At 37.7% G+C, this 13,630-nt stretch overlaps 1 protein-coding gene across 1 annotated transcript in view; it reads right to left on the bottom strand.

Moving 5' to 3' along the window:
• Positions 1–13,630, bottom strand: part of LOC111623992 (sodium channel protein para-like) — a 109,825-nt gene that overhangs the window by 27,336 nt on the left and 68,859 nt on the right. The window contains exons 9-12 of the mRNA XM_023366758.1: positions 9,044–9,219; positions 8,827–8,969; positions 6,832–7,036; positions 5,858–6,177 (exon numbers count right to left, since the gene is read on the bottom strand). Coding sequence (XP_023222526.1) covers positions 5,858–6,177; positions 6,832–7,036; positions 8,827–8,969; positions 9,044–9,219 — 844 coding nt within the window. The remainder of the gene's footprint in view (positions 1–5,857; positions 6,178–6,831; positions 7,037–8,826; positions 8,970–9,043; positions 9,220–13,630) is intronic.

The following is a 13,630-nucleotide window of genomic DNA, read 5'->3' as shown; positions in this document are numbered from 1 at the left end:
AATTTATTAAGTAAAAGTAAACCATTTTAAAATTATTCCTACAAATTTAAGAAAACATGCGAGCTAAACTTTATACTGTATTTTCACTTTATACTCACTCAATATTACAACTAAAAAAATAATCTATTTCTGCGTGACTTCGTTTTGACGACCACAAAATATAATCGTCCAGCAATTCCTATTTCGGTGGGTTGACGTCATTCAGCTGACCAATCAACGCGTTGTGCCATCTGGATCTCTAGCCGCACGTGCGTGGCGCAGGGCGGAGGAAAGTAGTTCGGCTGCTCATCCACTATTGGTCCAGATTCTATCAATCTTGTCGCGAAACGAGTCGGCAAACGACGTTTTAGGAGCTCCTTCAAACGAATGTTTCTGCAATTTTTTCACTACGTTATAGGAATTTCCGTTATAGGAACGCACGTTATAGGGGGACGACTGTATTACTTCAACCTAAAAACACAAGAAATATCGAAAGTAACTTTGTAATTGTTAGATATATTTTGATAGATAAGTAATGCAACATTTGCCAATTGCACATTAAGAGAGTGAGTGATATCCTTTTCTGTTAACATATATATATTCTGGATAATTGATATCCTCTACAAGTGGTAATGCGATTGCTACGTGACAACAATCAATTGTCCCTATTACACCGAGGAAAGAGTATTTTTCATAAAATCTAAAACGAAGAATTTTAAGAATGTTAATTCACTTACTGCTGTTTGAATCGTGCATCATCTTGTATGTTGAATGGAATTCTAATCCAATCCTTCAATAAATTAGTCTTTATAGCATTTGAAACACTTCTAATCGTCCGACGTACTGATTTCTGGCCTATACTTAGAGTAAAATCTTGGCCTATTCCTAACTGATACGAACCACAGGCAAAAAACCTTACAATAATGAAATACATGATAAATAAAACAGAAGTAAACTTGCTTATAAATGCTAGCAATAATTCATTCAGAATCAAAAAAATACTATTACCCAATACGCTTAATATAATTTTAACACTCTCAGATTTGAAGATTACATTGAGATTTTAATTCTAAAAGATTTAATTCTTTCATTGAATAGTGACATACGTTTATGCAATTTTTACTCCAGGAAGCTATTTTAAATTCGTATATTGTAATATCATTCAAACTTACAAATGTGCTAAATAATCATTTATTATATTTGTATTGTATTATAATAATTTAAACTTACCCTAATTTGAACGCTTAATGCCCAGCTTCTAGTCTGTTCTTTCGGTGTCAATCCAAGTGTAATATAATAATAAATTTATTTGACATATAAATGAATACAGCATCAGAGGGGAAGATAAAACAAGATTCCTTTTAGCTCAAAACATCTAATTTCTTTAACAACTCCAAAAACTTTGAATAAGAATTACCGGACAACATTCTTATGTACTCCCCGTACATGTTAATGTTATTTCCACATTTACAGAACATGAGTTAACACCAGTGGCTATAGCTACATAATTGATTACAAATTATACACACCAAAGAACCACTTTTCGACATAACACAATTCAACCTCAACCTTGCTATTTGTTTTTCGCCCCAATAGAGAGTCCACCATCCCTTAGATAGTCTGCCATGCCAAAATCAATTTTGCCTTACCATAATAGCTAACAACCCAGAACCGCCGAAATGTATTTATAAGATTTGATGCCACTTCCTTCGAAAGCCTAAATTTTAGGCTTTCGAAGGAAGTGGCATCAAATCTTATAAATACATTTCGGCGGTTCTGGGTTGTTAGCTATTATGGTAAGGCAAAATTGATTTTGGCATGGCAGACTATCTAAGGGATGGTGGACTCTCTATTGGGGCGAAAAACAAATAGCAAGGTTGAGGTTGAATTGTGTTATGTCAAAAAGTGGTTCTTTGGTGTGTATAATTTGTAATCAATTATGTAGCTATAGCCACTGGTGTTAACTCATGTTCTGTAAATGTGGAAATAACATTAACATGTACGGGGAGTACATAAGAATGTTGTCCGGTAATTCTTATTCAAAGTTTTTGGAGTTGTTAAAGAAATTAGATGTTTTGAGCTAAAAGGAATCTTGTTTTATCTTCCCCTCTGATGCTGTATTCATTTATATGTCAAATAAATTTATTATTATATTACACTTGGATTGACACCGAAAGAACAGACTAGAAGCTGGGCATTAAGCGTTCAAATTAGGGTAAGTTTAAATTATTATAATACAATACAAATATAATAAATGATTATTTAGCACATTTGTAAGTTTGAATGATATTACAATATACGAATTTAAAATAGCTTCCTGGAGTAAAAATTGCATAAACGTATGTCACTATTCAATGAAAGAATTAAATCTTTTAGAATTAAAATCTCAATGTAATCTTCAAATCTGAGAGTGTTAAAATTATATTAAGCGTATTGGGTAATAGTATTTTTTGATTCTGAATGAATTATTGCTAGCATTTATAAGCAAGTTTACTTCTGTTTTATTTATCATGTATTTCATTATTGTAAGGTTTTTTGCCTGTGGTTCGTATCAGTTAGGAATAGGCCAAGATTTTACTCTAAGTATAGGCCAGAAATCAGTACGTCGGACGATTAGAAGTGTTTCAAATGCTATAAGGACTAATTTATTGAAGGATTGGATTAGAATTCCATTCAACATACAAGATGATGCACGATTGAAACAGCAGTAAGTGAATTAACATTCTTAAAATTCTTCGTTTTAGATTTTATGAAAAATACTCTTTCCTCGGTGTAATAGGGACAATTGATTGTTGTCACGTAGCAATCGCATTACCACTTGTAGAGGATATCAATTATCCAGAATATATATATGTTAACAGAAAAGGATATCACTCACTCTCTTAATGTGCAATTGGCAAATGTTGCATTACTTATCTATGAAAATATATCTAACAATTACAAAGTTACTTTCGATATTTCTTGTGTTTTTAGGTTGAAGTAATACAGTCGTCCCCCTATAACGTGCGTTCCTATAACGGAAATTCCTATAACGTAGTGAAAAAATTGCAGAAACATTCGTTTGAAGGAGCTCCTAAAACGTCGTTTGCCGACTCGTTTCGCGACAAGATTGATAGAATCTGGACCAATAGTGGATGAGCAGCCGAACTACTTTCCTCCGCCCTGCGCCACGCACGTGCGGCTAGAGATCCAGATGGCACAACGCGTTGATTGGTCAGCTGAATGACGTCAACCCACCGAAATAGGAATTGCTGGACGATTATATTTTGTGGTCGTCAAAACGAAGTCACGCAGAAATAGATTATTTTTTTAGTTGTAATATTGAGTGAGTATAAAGTGAAAATACAGTATAAAGTTTTGCTCGCATGTTTTCTTAAATTTGTAGGAATAATTTTAAAATGGTTTACTTTTACTTAATAAATTACTACGATTATGTATTTTTTTTGAACGAATTTTAACTTCATACTTGATCTTTATGTACAGTACCTCTGAACCAAATCATACACAATAGATAATTTTAATAGTGCGATTAGTGTTTTAAATTTACGTGCACAGATAATAAATAACAGAAAATTTATACTTTGTTACAGATATTATTCATAAAAAGATCGAGAAAGGATGAAATTTATAATTAATTAAGATAAGTCAGAATATTCTTTGAATTTGTCGCACGGATTTAATATAGTAAAGACGAAACAATAAAATTAACTAAGTTTTGTATACCTCCGAAAGAGAAATTTTCACAAATCTTGCTTAACAAATTATAAAGTTTAAAGGTAAAAGTTGTCGAACGATTTTAAATAAAGAATATTCTCCATAGATTAAAAAATCTGATAAGAATAATGTTTTAGTTAGAATCGACAGTTCTTTCCGTCGATAGACATTTTGCGCTTTCGAATGTCGGTTCAAAATCTGCGCGTTAACAAACAATACTTTTCAAATTTACAGAAATTTCGTGTATCCATTTCCATAATACATATATCTGTTAATATGTTTAATCAAATTCGTATAACCATTTTTCAAATTAAAAGTATCGAATTCTTGTATAAATTATTTAACAATGAATAATACTGTAAGTATTTAAATTCCTTTGAATATAATAGTTATGTATGTTTTAAATAAGAATTTCCATACATTTCATCGTGGAAATTGTTTATCGATATGTGTCAGGAAAAAGTAATGTTACATTTGTACCGTAATGTTTTCATAGTAAACTATTTTTTTAATCCTTTTTATTTTTTGTTAAAATAATATTACCATACTAATGAATAACTATTTCTAGATGCCTCGTACGTGCTGTATACCCGGTTGCGTAGAAAAATATATATCCAGTGTCTATATTTAAGGTTCCACAGGATTTGATTCGAAAAGCAAACCAATGGATTATAGAATTTGTAGAAAAATAACTTATTATTTAAAATGTTTTAACAATTATGCATNTTTGGAAATGTTGAGTGGAATTAGTCTAGAATCGGTTAATTTTATAGAAGAAAACCTTTCAAACAGCCTTAGTCCGTAAACTTCCCACCTATCGGGCTGTGATTGGCTCATGTATTTAATTATTCCTACAACGTAAAATTCAATTAACGTGGGACGTATCTAAGCGTTATAGGGGGGTCTACTGTAATTCATTGCTGAAAATGAATTACACTAAGAGCATTATAAAATTAACTGTTTAATTGGACCCATATATGGAATAGGAAATGAACCAACAATTCGTAATCATCTTTCAAGAAAATATTGGTTGATTTCTTATTGCATATGCGGATCCAATATTGGTATGAATTCAACTTTATGATACACCAACAACACATAATTTTATTCAATATACTTTTTGAGATATGTGATGAGAACATGTATATAATGAATGTAAATGCTGGTTTTCCTGGTAGTGTACTGTACGTGATGCATTTATATAGAAGATGGCATAATAGCTCCAACGCACGCATTTCATTTTGCAACTAATTCTCTCCACAAATCCAATTGTCTTTTTCTTGTAAATTCGCTATTCATTTTCTTATTGTTTTCTATATATGTAACTAATATTTCTTTTTATTCTTTGCTTCTTTTTTAATAAAACATTAGCTATTTCCATTTTGTTTCTCAGTACTACTGTATATCGCTATACGACAAAACTAATTGTAACACGTGTAAACTAATTCACGTTGATCTGTTTATATTCATTACAGTTATAGTTCATTATAATTAAGTCGATTGGTCGAATCATTATAGTGGCAAACGCAGATGATTTGTCAATAGTCCCATCGTGCTTAACGGCACCGAGTGAATATGACTTACTTCCGCTCGATGGGTGTAACTGGAGACTAGCAATTATATGAGTTATTGTAACACAAGTGAGTTCGATGACGTCAATTCGAGTACAAGACGAAAAACTGGAGACTAAGGGATGCCCCGAAGTAGAGGCCGACACCGGCTCGTCCGGGAAAGTTTTTCCTTTCTTGGAAAAGAAACAATTGCTTTTGATGTATTCACGCGCCGGCAAAACGTCACTAAAGACGCGTGCGTGTGGGTCCGCCCGCCCCCGACCCCGGCCTATGCTTCTTCGACTCTTTTTACTTTGGCAGCCGTTATATAACTTATAACACGGGCAGACTTTTATATTTTTCCACTCGGAGAATCCTAAAACGTCGAGAAACGCCAAAAAAAATTCCGGCCAATTTCTGCATGGAATTAGTGTGCGTGAGCGCGTGAAAAGATTTTACCGGATATCGGCACAGGAGACGCGTACAAATCCGGTCTCCGTCCAGAAGTTAAGCTTTTTGCCGGTTTAAAATAATTTGTAATATAAAATGTTTTTAAAACAAGACAGCGCCGAGAAAAAAAAAAATGTAAAGTCTGGAAAAAGGAGGAATTAAGCGGGCAATAAAGGAGAGGAATTTGTGGAGGAAAGAAAGGTACTCACCAATGCCAAGCTGCTGACCAATATCATAAAAATGATCAAGGATTCGAAGTATTTGTTTTCCACCAGTCGATAGCTCTTGGCGCGCAGAGTGGTGTATCTAGTCCAGAATTTGGATTCTTCGTTTCCAGCGCAGAACGGAAAGCGTTGGTAACATTTCTCGGGAAAACAGTCGGCCGGATATTCGGAAATGATGACTTCCGATGCTTCGCTTTCTACGTTAGTTTTATCCACTTCTACTTCTTGGTTGAGCACTTCCAGGTCTCCGACGACTTCTCCTGCACCGAAAACAACCAGAAACAAAAGCTTTTTGCATCACTTAACCCGCCATTATCGGACCGAAGACCGCTTTGGTCTTTCCGCCCCATCCCACGCCTCCCGCCTTTACCTACGTCGCGGGGCAAACTGGCCCGAATAAAGTATTTAGACAAGGAATGTCAGGAAAAGTTCGGTGGAGTTGACTTGTCTTATTTGTCGCTGCCGAAGTCGTTGGCCGCTCATACCGGTTAGGCCACCGTGTGAAAGAAGAATAGGACCGACCCGCATTATAAATCCCATTTTCGGCAACCTGCCACAGACTCTTTCCTTCTTCGAACGGAAAGACCATTCAGCCAGCAGCAAAAAGAAATTGCACCTCCGCCCGCCCATTTTTACCGGACCAACCCGAGTAAGAGTTTCGGTCGCCGGGACCAGAAACGTTTCCCAAGCTTCCTTCCAATCCTTCGATTTCGACGAATGCCCTTTTCCACCGGGTGAAAAACGAAAGCGGGCATAAAACACGCATCTGTACCTGAGCAGAAAAGATTTTTAAGCCCGGCGTAGGTGTACATACGTGGTGGGTTTAGACGCGGGAATAGATGTTGGGAGGGAAATGTGGCCAAGGAAAAAAGCTAAAAGCGTAAAATAAAATAAAAGAAGAAAGGAATAAGAACCTGGTTGGAGGTCGTCTTTGCTGGCGTCTTTCTTCTCTTCCTGGGAGGCTTCTGGCAGTGAAATTCGACTTTCCTCTTTGGACGGTTTGTTGAAAGAAATCTCTTTTTCGTCGTTGGCCTTCAGTTCCTTGACGTTGTCGGTCGACTCGTAGCCCGCTTCCTCCTCCTCCTTGCGACTGCACGTCTTTTTTCCGTACACTTCGTCCTAAGGCACCAAACGTTTCCCTTTAATTTCTCCCCTTTTTTAATTTCCACCGACTTTACGGCCGGGAGGACCGCCCGCCTTCCTCTCCGGCTTACGCCTCGTTAAGCTACTTAAATCCGCCCCTTTTGTCGGAGGGGCCGTCCCCACCCGTCCGGCATCGGCCCGGTAGGTCGGGCCGTAGTGTGCGAGTACAAATTACGTGGTAACCTATACGGATGATGCCACTTCTAATTGTTTACAATGGATTATTTATGGCTATAAAACGCAATTCCCTTCAGTCCTCCTTATGTGGTAATCCCTGGGACCAACACGGGCCGTATTTTATTGGCCTTATCGGGGAAGAAGTGCCAATCTCGAGTGGACGCCTTTCGACGGAATGGAACTTTTAAAAACGTGGCGGCCTTAATATTTGAAACAAAGCGTCGACAGTGTAAAGACAGGCGAGTGAAACGATAATGGAATCACCGTCGGTGTCTTTCGGAAAAGGCTCTCTGCCGCGGTCTGGCGGGACTTGGGTGTATTTCCAGGGAAACGTATAAAACGCCACCGTTACCTATTCGGCGTCTTCTATTAGTGCCGAGTCGTCCGAGGGTGGCCAGCGGTCTGCCCTATACGGAGGTAGTGCAACTGTTTGATGCCACGTTCGTAAAATGTGCAAATTAGACCGACAGCCACTGGTCTGGAGGAAAAACGCAGCCCGCCCAATTTCGCCCCGAGGCCACACCGCATTTACTCCACCAGCCCAACGAAGCGCCGGTCCACCGGACGATGCCGATGTGGCGCGATTTATGCCGTGGCAAGTGAGGCGGCTGGAAAATTTCCCCACCCGCCTTACTTGCCACGACGTAAAACCGACCCACTGTTGCCGAAAGAAAGAAAATTACCAAATTTTCCGGTTAACAGTTAAAAGAACGGTTTGCCGCATTCCGCAACCGCCGATATTAATAATTAGAAGAGAACGGGGCTCTCTGATGACCCACCGACCCCTTTTCCTACTCCGAGTGGACCCCAAACAACAGAAAATTCTCGATTCTGTAAATATAAAATAAAGTAACCAACGACATTTGTCCGTTAATTTTTTGTTTTCCTCGAATGCATGTTTCGAAGCGCCGATCCGACGTCCACGGCCGTTTTTTTATAGCTTGGTCTTGCCCCTTTTTCGTAGTCTGCCGGCGCCGCTCGAGGAGAACATTTTTACTTTCCCATGCCGGACCAGTCGGTACCTTTATTTATTCTTACTTTATATTGTTATTTATTTATTAGAATTTAAAACCTGTCCCGCTTAAGTGGTTTCGGAAGAGAAAACTGCAGAAAGAAATACAGATATAACATTTGTGTTATCGTCCTAACTATTTATTAATTTTCGTTGCCATTCGACCTTAATCGTTGGACACGCGCCATAAGCACCGCGTGCTTGTACGAAAGCGCGCCATAAGCACCATCGTACTTTCGTACGATAAGTACGAAAGCAATAAAATTTATTGCTTTCGTACGATAAGTGCACCGCAGTCAGGGGATTGGCGCGGGGCTGCATAAAAATACCTGCATAACCTATTATGTATATTCGTTTCCGGAGCGGGTCTAATAAAATATACGGCAAAAGTGGCGTAAACAGGAATGGCACGGCACATTTTCGTTTTTAACGTTTGAAAAACTTTATCCGTTTAGGCCGGTTTCGGGTTTTACCGTAATTTAGACAAATATTCTAACTTTATGACCTGGCGCATTCCTTCGAATTATTATCCCATGCCAATAAACCGTATTTACGTGTAGGAAAAAAGAAAACGTACCTTTTCCTTGTTATCTTTCTCTTTGAGTTTTTCCTTTTCCTTCAGTTCCACTTTCGTGGCTACGTGCGCTGAATTTATCAGCGTCTTAGTGTTGTTGGCCATTTTTATGGGTATGGCTTGTCCGTTTCCTTTAAAAAACAAAGCTACCGGTTACGCTGGTAATAAACACGAGACGTAAAAAGAAATTTCAAATATAAATGCCGCGTCAAAATTATACAATTGCCGAGACGGTGCCGCGGGTCGATAATTTTTACCCATAGAACAGGAGGACGTTTTCCGTTGCCCATCCCGTATTCCACGCCTCCGACCTTACTTTCACCCGGCACCGGCGGACGTAAGTCAAACATATTCCCGGAGCCCGCCTTTTCCATATCGATAATAACCAACGATTTGCTTTAAATTAGAAAAATTATTTACCGTTACCGGATCATCGCATAGACAAATGTCTAGGGCCCGTTTAAACTGTATTTGTAAATAAGATAGTTTACTTTTCTGTTGGCCAACTATATATAATAAACAAATAAACAAAATTATATTGCTTTCTATATAGTTATTGCGAATTCTAAAATCTAAAGAAAATGTCTTCTTATGTTTCTTCGTATTGAAAGTAAAAACTCCTAATAATTTCGATTTTTTTTAAAGCGATAAAAATAATAACAACTATATCTACACGTATTCTTAACATCCTGCGAAGTATTGTCGAATAATTTTGCTTTATTTTTTATTAAGCAGCTGCAGTGTCCGTATGCGATTTAATAGAAATAATATTAACAAGATTTATTAATTGAAAAAGCAGGGAGGGAGCTCGGTAAGAAGTAAATGTCTAGGGCCCAAAGTGGCTTCATCCGGCCCTACGTAGACAGTTTCCTTTTACTTTTCCTTGTTACGTGTATACGTAACCGGGGAAACAATTTGAATCGCGTTAAATTCGACCCTCCCAGGTTTTTTTTGCAAATATTCACGTTTTGACACCTCCCGAACCCAATAAACGTGAAAAAATTACGTGAATATGTATATATGTGTGCATTAATAGTATGAGTAATAATATAAAATCCAAGCAACGAGTTACGTAACTTTCCCGGCTGTTAAAAAATAAGTTTTGCAGTATTGTAATACCTCGAACTTACGCGATAGATGGGACCGCGTAAGTCGGGGTATAATTTCGTAATTTGTGTAAAATCCAAGTCGGATGTATGTAAGCTAATAAATGTTTTCGTTAATCTTATCTCGTCTTTTGATTCGTTCACGGTTACTAGAAATCATCGCATAGAGTCTCTCGAGTCTCCGTAGAAATAACAAACACAGAAATAAATAACACAAAATAAATTGTAGCTATGTGTCGATTCCGCGCGATACGTTCGAACACGTAAGCCGAACAATAGTATGGGAGAAGTGAGTAATCGAAAGTTGCGTGGCGCTCAAACAAAAGACGAATCTACGAGATTTGAAAATCGCATAATTCCGGGATCACGTAAGTCGAGGTACTACTGTATATTTTTAATTATTATAAAATTGTGCGTGGAAATCTGTTAGGAGATTTTCTTGTTAAAATATTTTATACTAGCAGGTAAGCCCGGCATTGTCGGGACAAAAAACAAACAAACATTAAGATTATTTCGTACTTCTAACCCTTCTATTATATTATATTACAGTATTTGATTTATATAACTACTAAGATTACCTTAGGTAAGGGTTTGTAACAGCGAATAACCAATGAAACGCATTTTAAAAATTCTTTAAATTGTGTACCCCTACAGTAGAGGAATAAAGAATTTTTATAATGCCTTTCATTGGCCACTGGCTATTACAAACCCTCACCTAAGATAATCTTAGTAGTTATATAAATCAAATACTGTAATATAACAAACATTAAAACGAAAACTATATAAAGAGTAAACTGTACCATTCGCAGCGGAATATCGAACGGTAATCTGTCGACCAATCAAATTTCGCGAAAAACCAACCAAATATTTAATCTCGGCATCAAGGAAAACTGATTAAAACTTATTTTGTGTTTGCCGGTAACCTTATATTATGTAATTTTCCTATCCGAATGCCACCGTAGCGGTGGTCCGATAGAAAGAAGCGACTGTTGAGGAAAGGGGTCGAAGTAATTCGACAAAAGTAGTCGTTGACTTCCTCCAGAAGAGAAAATGGTCAACGACGATTAATTAATACCGGTGTACTTTTAATATTTGATATGTGCGATCCGTGTTGGATGGGTTACGATGGTTCCGCACGTGATAGAAGTTGCTAACCTTAATGTCCGAGGCTTTGTATGACTTATTTAAATAAACAAAATCTTGTAGAAATGCTAGAACAATTCCTTTTATGCGATGATAAAATGTTTAAAATTTTAGCAACAGATTGTATAAACCAGGGGTGCTCAGACTTTTTGCTGTACGAGCCCTACCTGAAAATAATGGGAGCCGCACCTAAGTTATTGGTAAAAAATATAAAATAAAAATAAACATTCAAAATCATAATGTATTTATTTTGTTGTTTTTACTTATTTATTTACTCTTCGCTAGTTAAAGTTTAATGAATTTTTGATAATTAGAAATTCTTTTAGATGTTGGATGGTTAACTGTGAATGGGACTTGGATTTAATCGACTTCACCGTTGAGTACAACGATTCGACTGCCTAACTGAATTTTTTAAAAACACAAGTTCACTGTGTTCAAGTTCAATTTTCTGTGGGTCAGGTTTAGTATTATTTTTCATATGACTTACTTTCTTATCTACGAGGGCTGTTCAAAAAGTATCGGACCTTTGGTCGGCAAAAATACATTTATTGATTTTGAGGTACAAAACCCTAATCCACTTCAAAGTAGTCTCCTTGGTAGTGTATACACTTCTCCTAGAGTTCCTGTCATTGCTGGAAACATTGCTGGAACGCATCTTTTGGAATGGCCATCAGCCGGTCCGTCGCATTCCGCACGATGTCTTCTCTCGACTAAAATCGGGTTCCTTTTAGCGGCATTTTCAGCTCGGGAAGTAGCCAAAGGTCACACAGAGCCATGTGGGGAGAGTACGGAGCGTGACGAACCACAGGAGTGTTGTGTTTGGCGACGAAAGCCCGAATCAGATGGGCAGAATGGGCGGATGCGTTATCGCGATGGAGCTGCCAAGTTTTGATCGACCACAGATCCGGTCGTTTGCGTCGCACAGCATCGCAAAGACGACGAAGGACCTCCTGGTAGTACTCCTTTGCGATGGTTTGGCCTCGTGGTGCGTTCTCACGATACACCACCCCACGAGTCGAAAAAACTGTCAACACGACCTTGATATTGCTGCGGACCTGCAACGCTTTTTTTGGCCTCGAGGATCGTCCCCGAAAGCCTGCTGAATCTTGCGAATGGTTTACGCTTGGGTATCGCCAAGATTTTTGGCAAAATTTGATGTAATATCGCTGCTCACGTTGTTCAGTCATTTTCCAACTTAGTGGAATCCGACGAGAGCTCGCTACATGTCCTCACTCATAGGCCGACTGCCAACGACTGACGCTTCCTGCAGGCGGGAAAAAATTCAGGGCTGTGCATGACTGTCCCCTCCACAACTCCACCGAAAGAGGCCTCCCGTGAATCATTGGTTTACGCGGAAAGAATAAAAGTCCGATACTTTTTGAACAGACCTCGTATACTATTATTATAAAGAGGTAATGTTTGTTAAGTAAGTTTGTATGTAGCGGTAATCTGCGAAAGTACTCATCCGATGTCAAAAATTCTTTCACCGATATTTAGAATGGAACTTCGGGGTGGACGTAGGCCGTATATTATTCCGTTAAACATTCGTATAAATTAAAAGATGTCATCTAGGTTAAGGCTTTTATGTCCAATGGATGGCGATACGAGTTCGGCGCCCTAAGTTCGCGAGGACGAACTAAAGCGTCCCTTTTCTGCGAGGACGAACTAAAGCGGATCGTTTTCTATCCATATAAATAAAAATGTAACATTCGTTCGTTCCTACCGATTCCATTGAAGTTTTCACACAACGCCGCATTCGAATACGCGCGTTTTTATATAATATACGCGTCGAAATCCTCCCCACTGTAGGGAGATGGTTAGGATTAAGGCTTACTGTAAAGAAGTCCGCTTCTATTTATACTATTTTAGATGCGGTTTTTTGCGTTTTTGATCGCGTTTTAATAGGGTAGTCGAGAGAATGTAGGGGAAATACGTACAAAATGACATAGGCACCATAATTTGAATTTGGCGGTCTCAAGCGCACAACTGATCACGACACCACGTTATACGAGCGGCTTTTATTAACCTGTCAAAATGTGAACGCACTCCTCTCATTGGCCCGGGTGTCATGGCCGACAACAAAAAATGATACGTTATGAGTTTTTTTCCTGGCAACAAGTTTTTTACATAGATGGTAAGTTTTTCACTATTTTATCTACTTGTGTAGCATTTATTTCAATCCTCAAGAATTTGTTGTTGCACTTAAATAACTTTTTCCATTAAAAATAACATCTTTGTATTTATTTTATAATTTTGTTTTTTTATAACGTTATATGGACAAAACGACATACATAGACAACGGACATAATGACATACCTGTCATTTAGTCCATAAGAGCTTAGTCAAGGAGCTTACCTTAATCTCGTAACGTTTTATTAATTATAAAAAATGGCTTCCAAACGAAGTCTTTCATTATTGTTTAAAAGAAATTTTAGTATAAAACTTTATTTCCTTTCTTACATATTATTTACAAACTTATTATCTTTCACATAACAAAAAACTTGCAACGAATCACGTGATTCGACAAACCTCTTTAGTTTTAACTTCTACTCCTAATA

This window comes from Centruroides sculpturatus, unplaced genomic scaffold (assembly GCF_000671375.1).
Source record: "Centruroides sculpturatus isolate CEXI.00-Female unplaced genomic scaffold, Cexi_2.0 scaffold326, whole genome shotgun sequence".
Classification (NCBI taxonomy): Eukaryota; Metazoa; Arthropoda; class Arachnida; order Scorpiones; family Buthidae; genus Centruroides; species Centruroides sculpturatus.
Note: the sequence above shows the minus strand (reverse complement) of the source record. Positions and strands in the feature narration are given on the sequence as shown.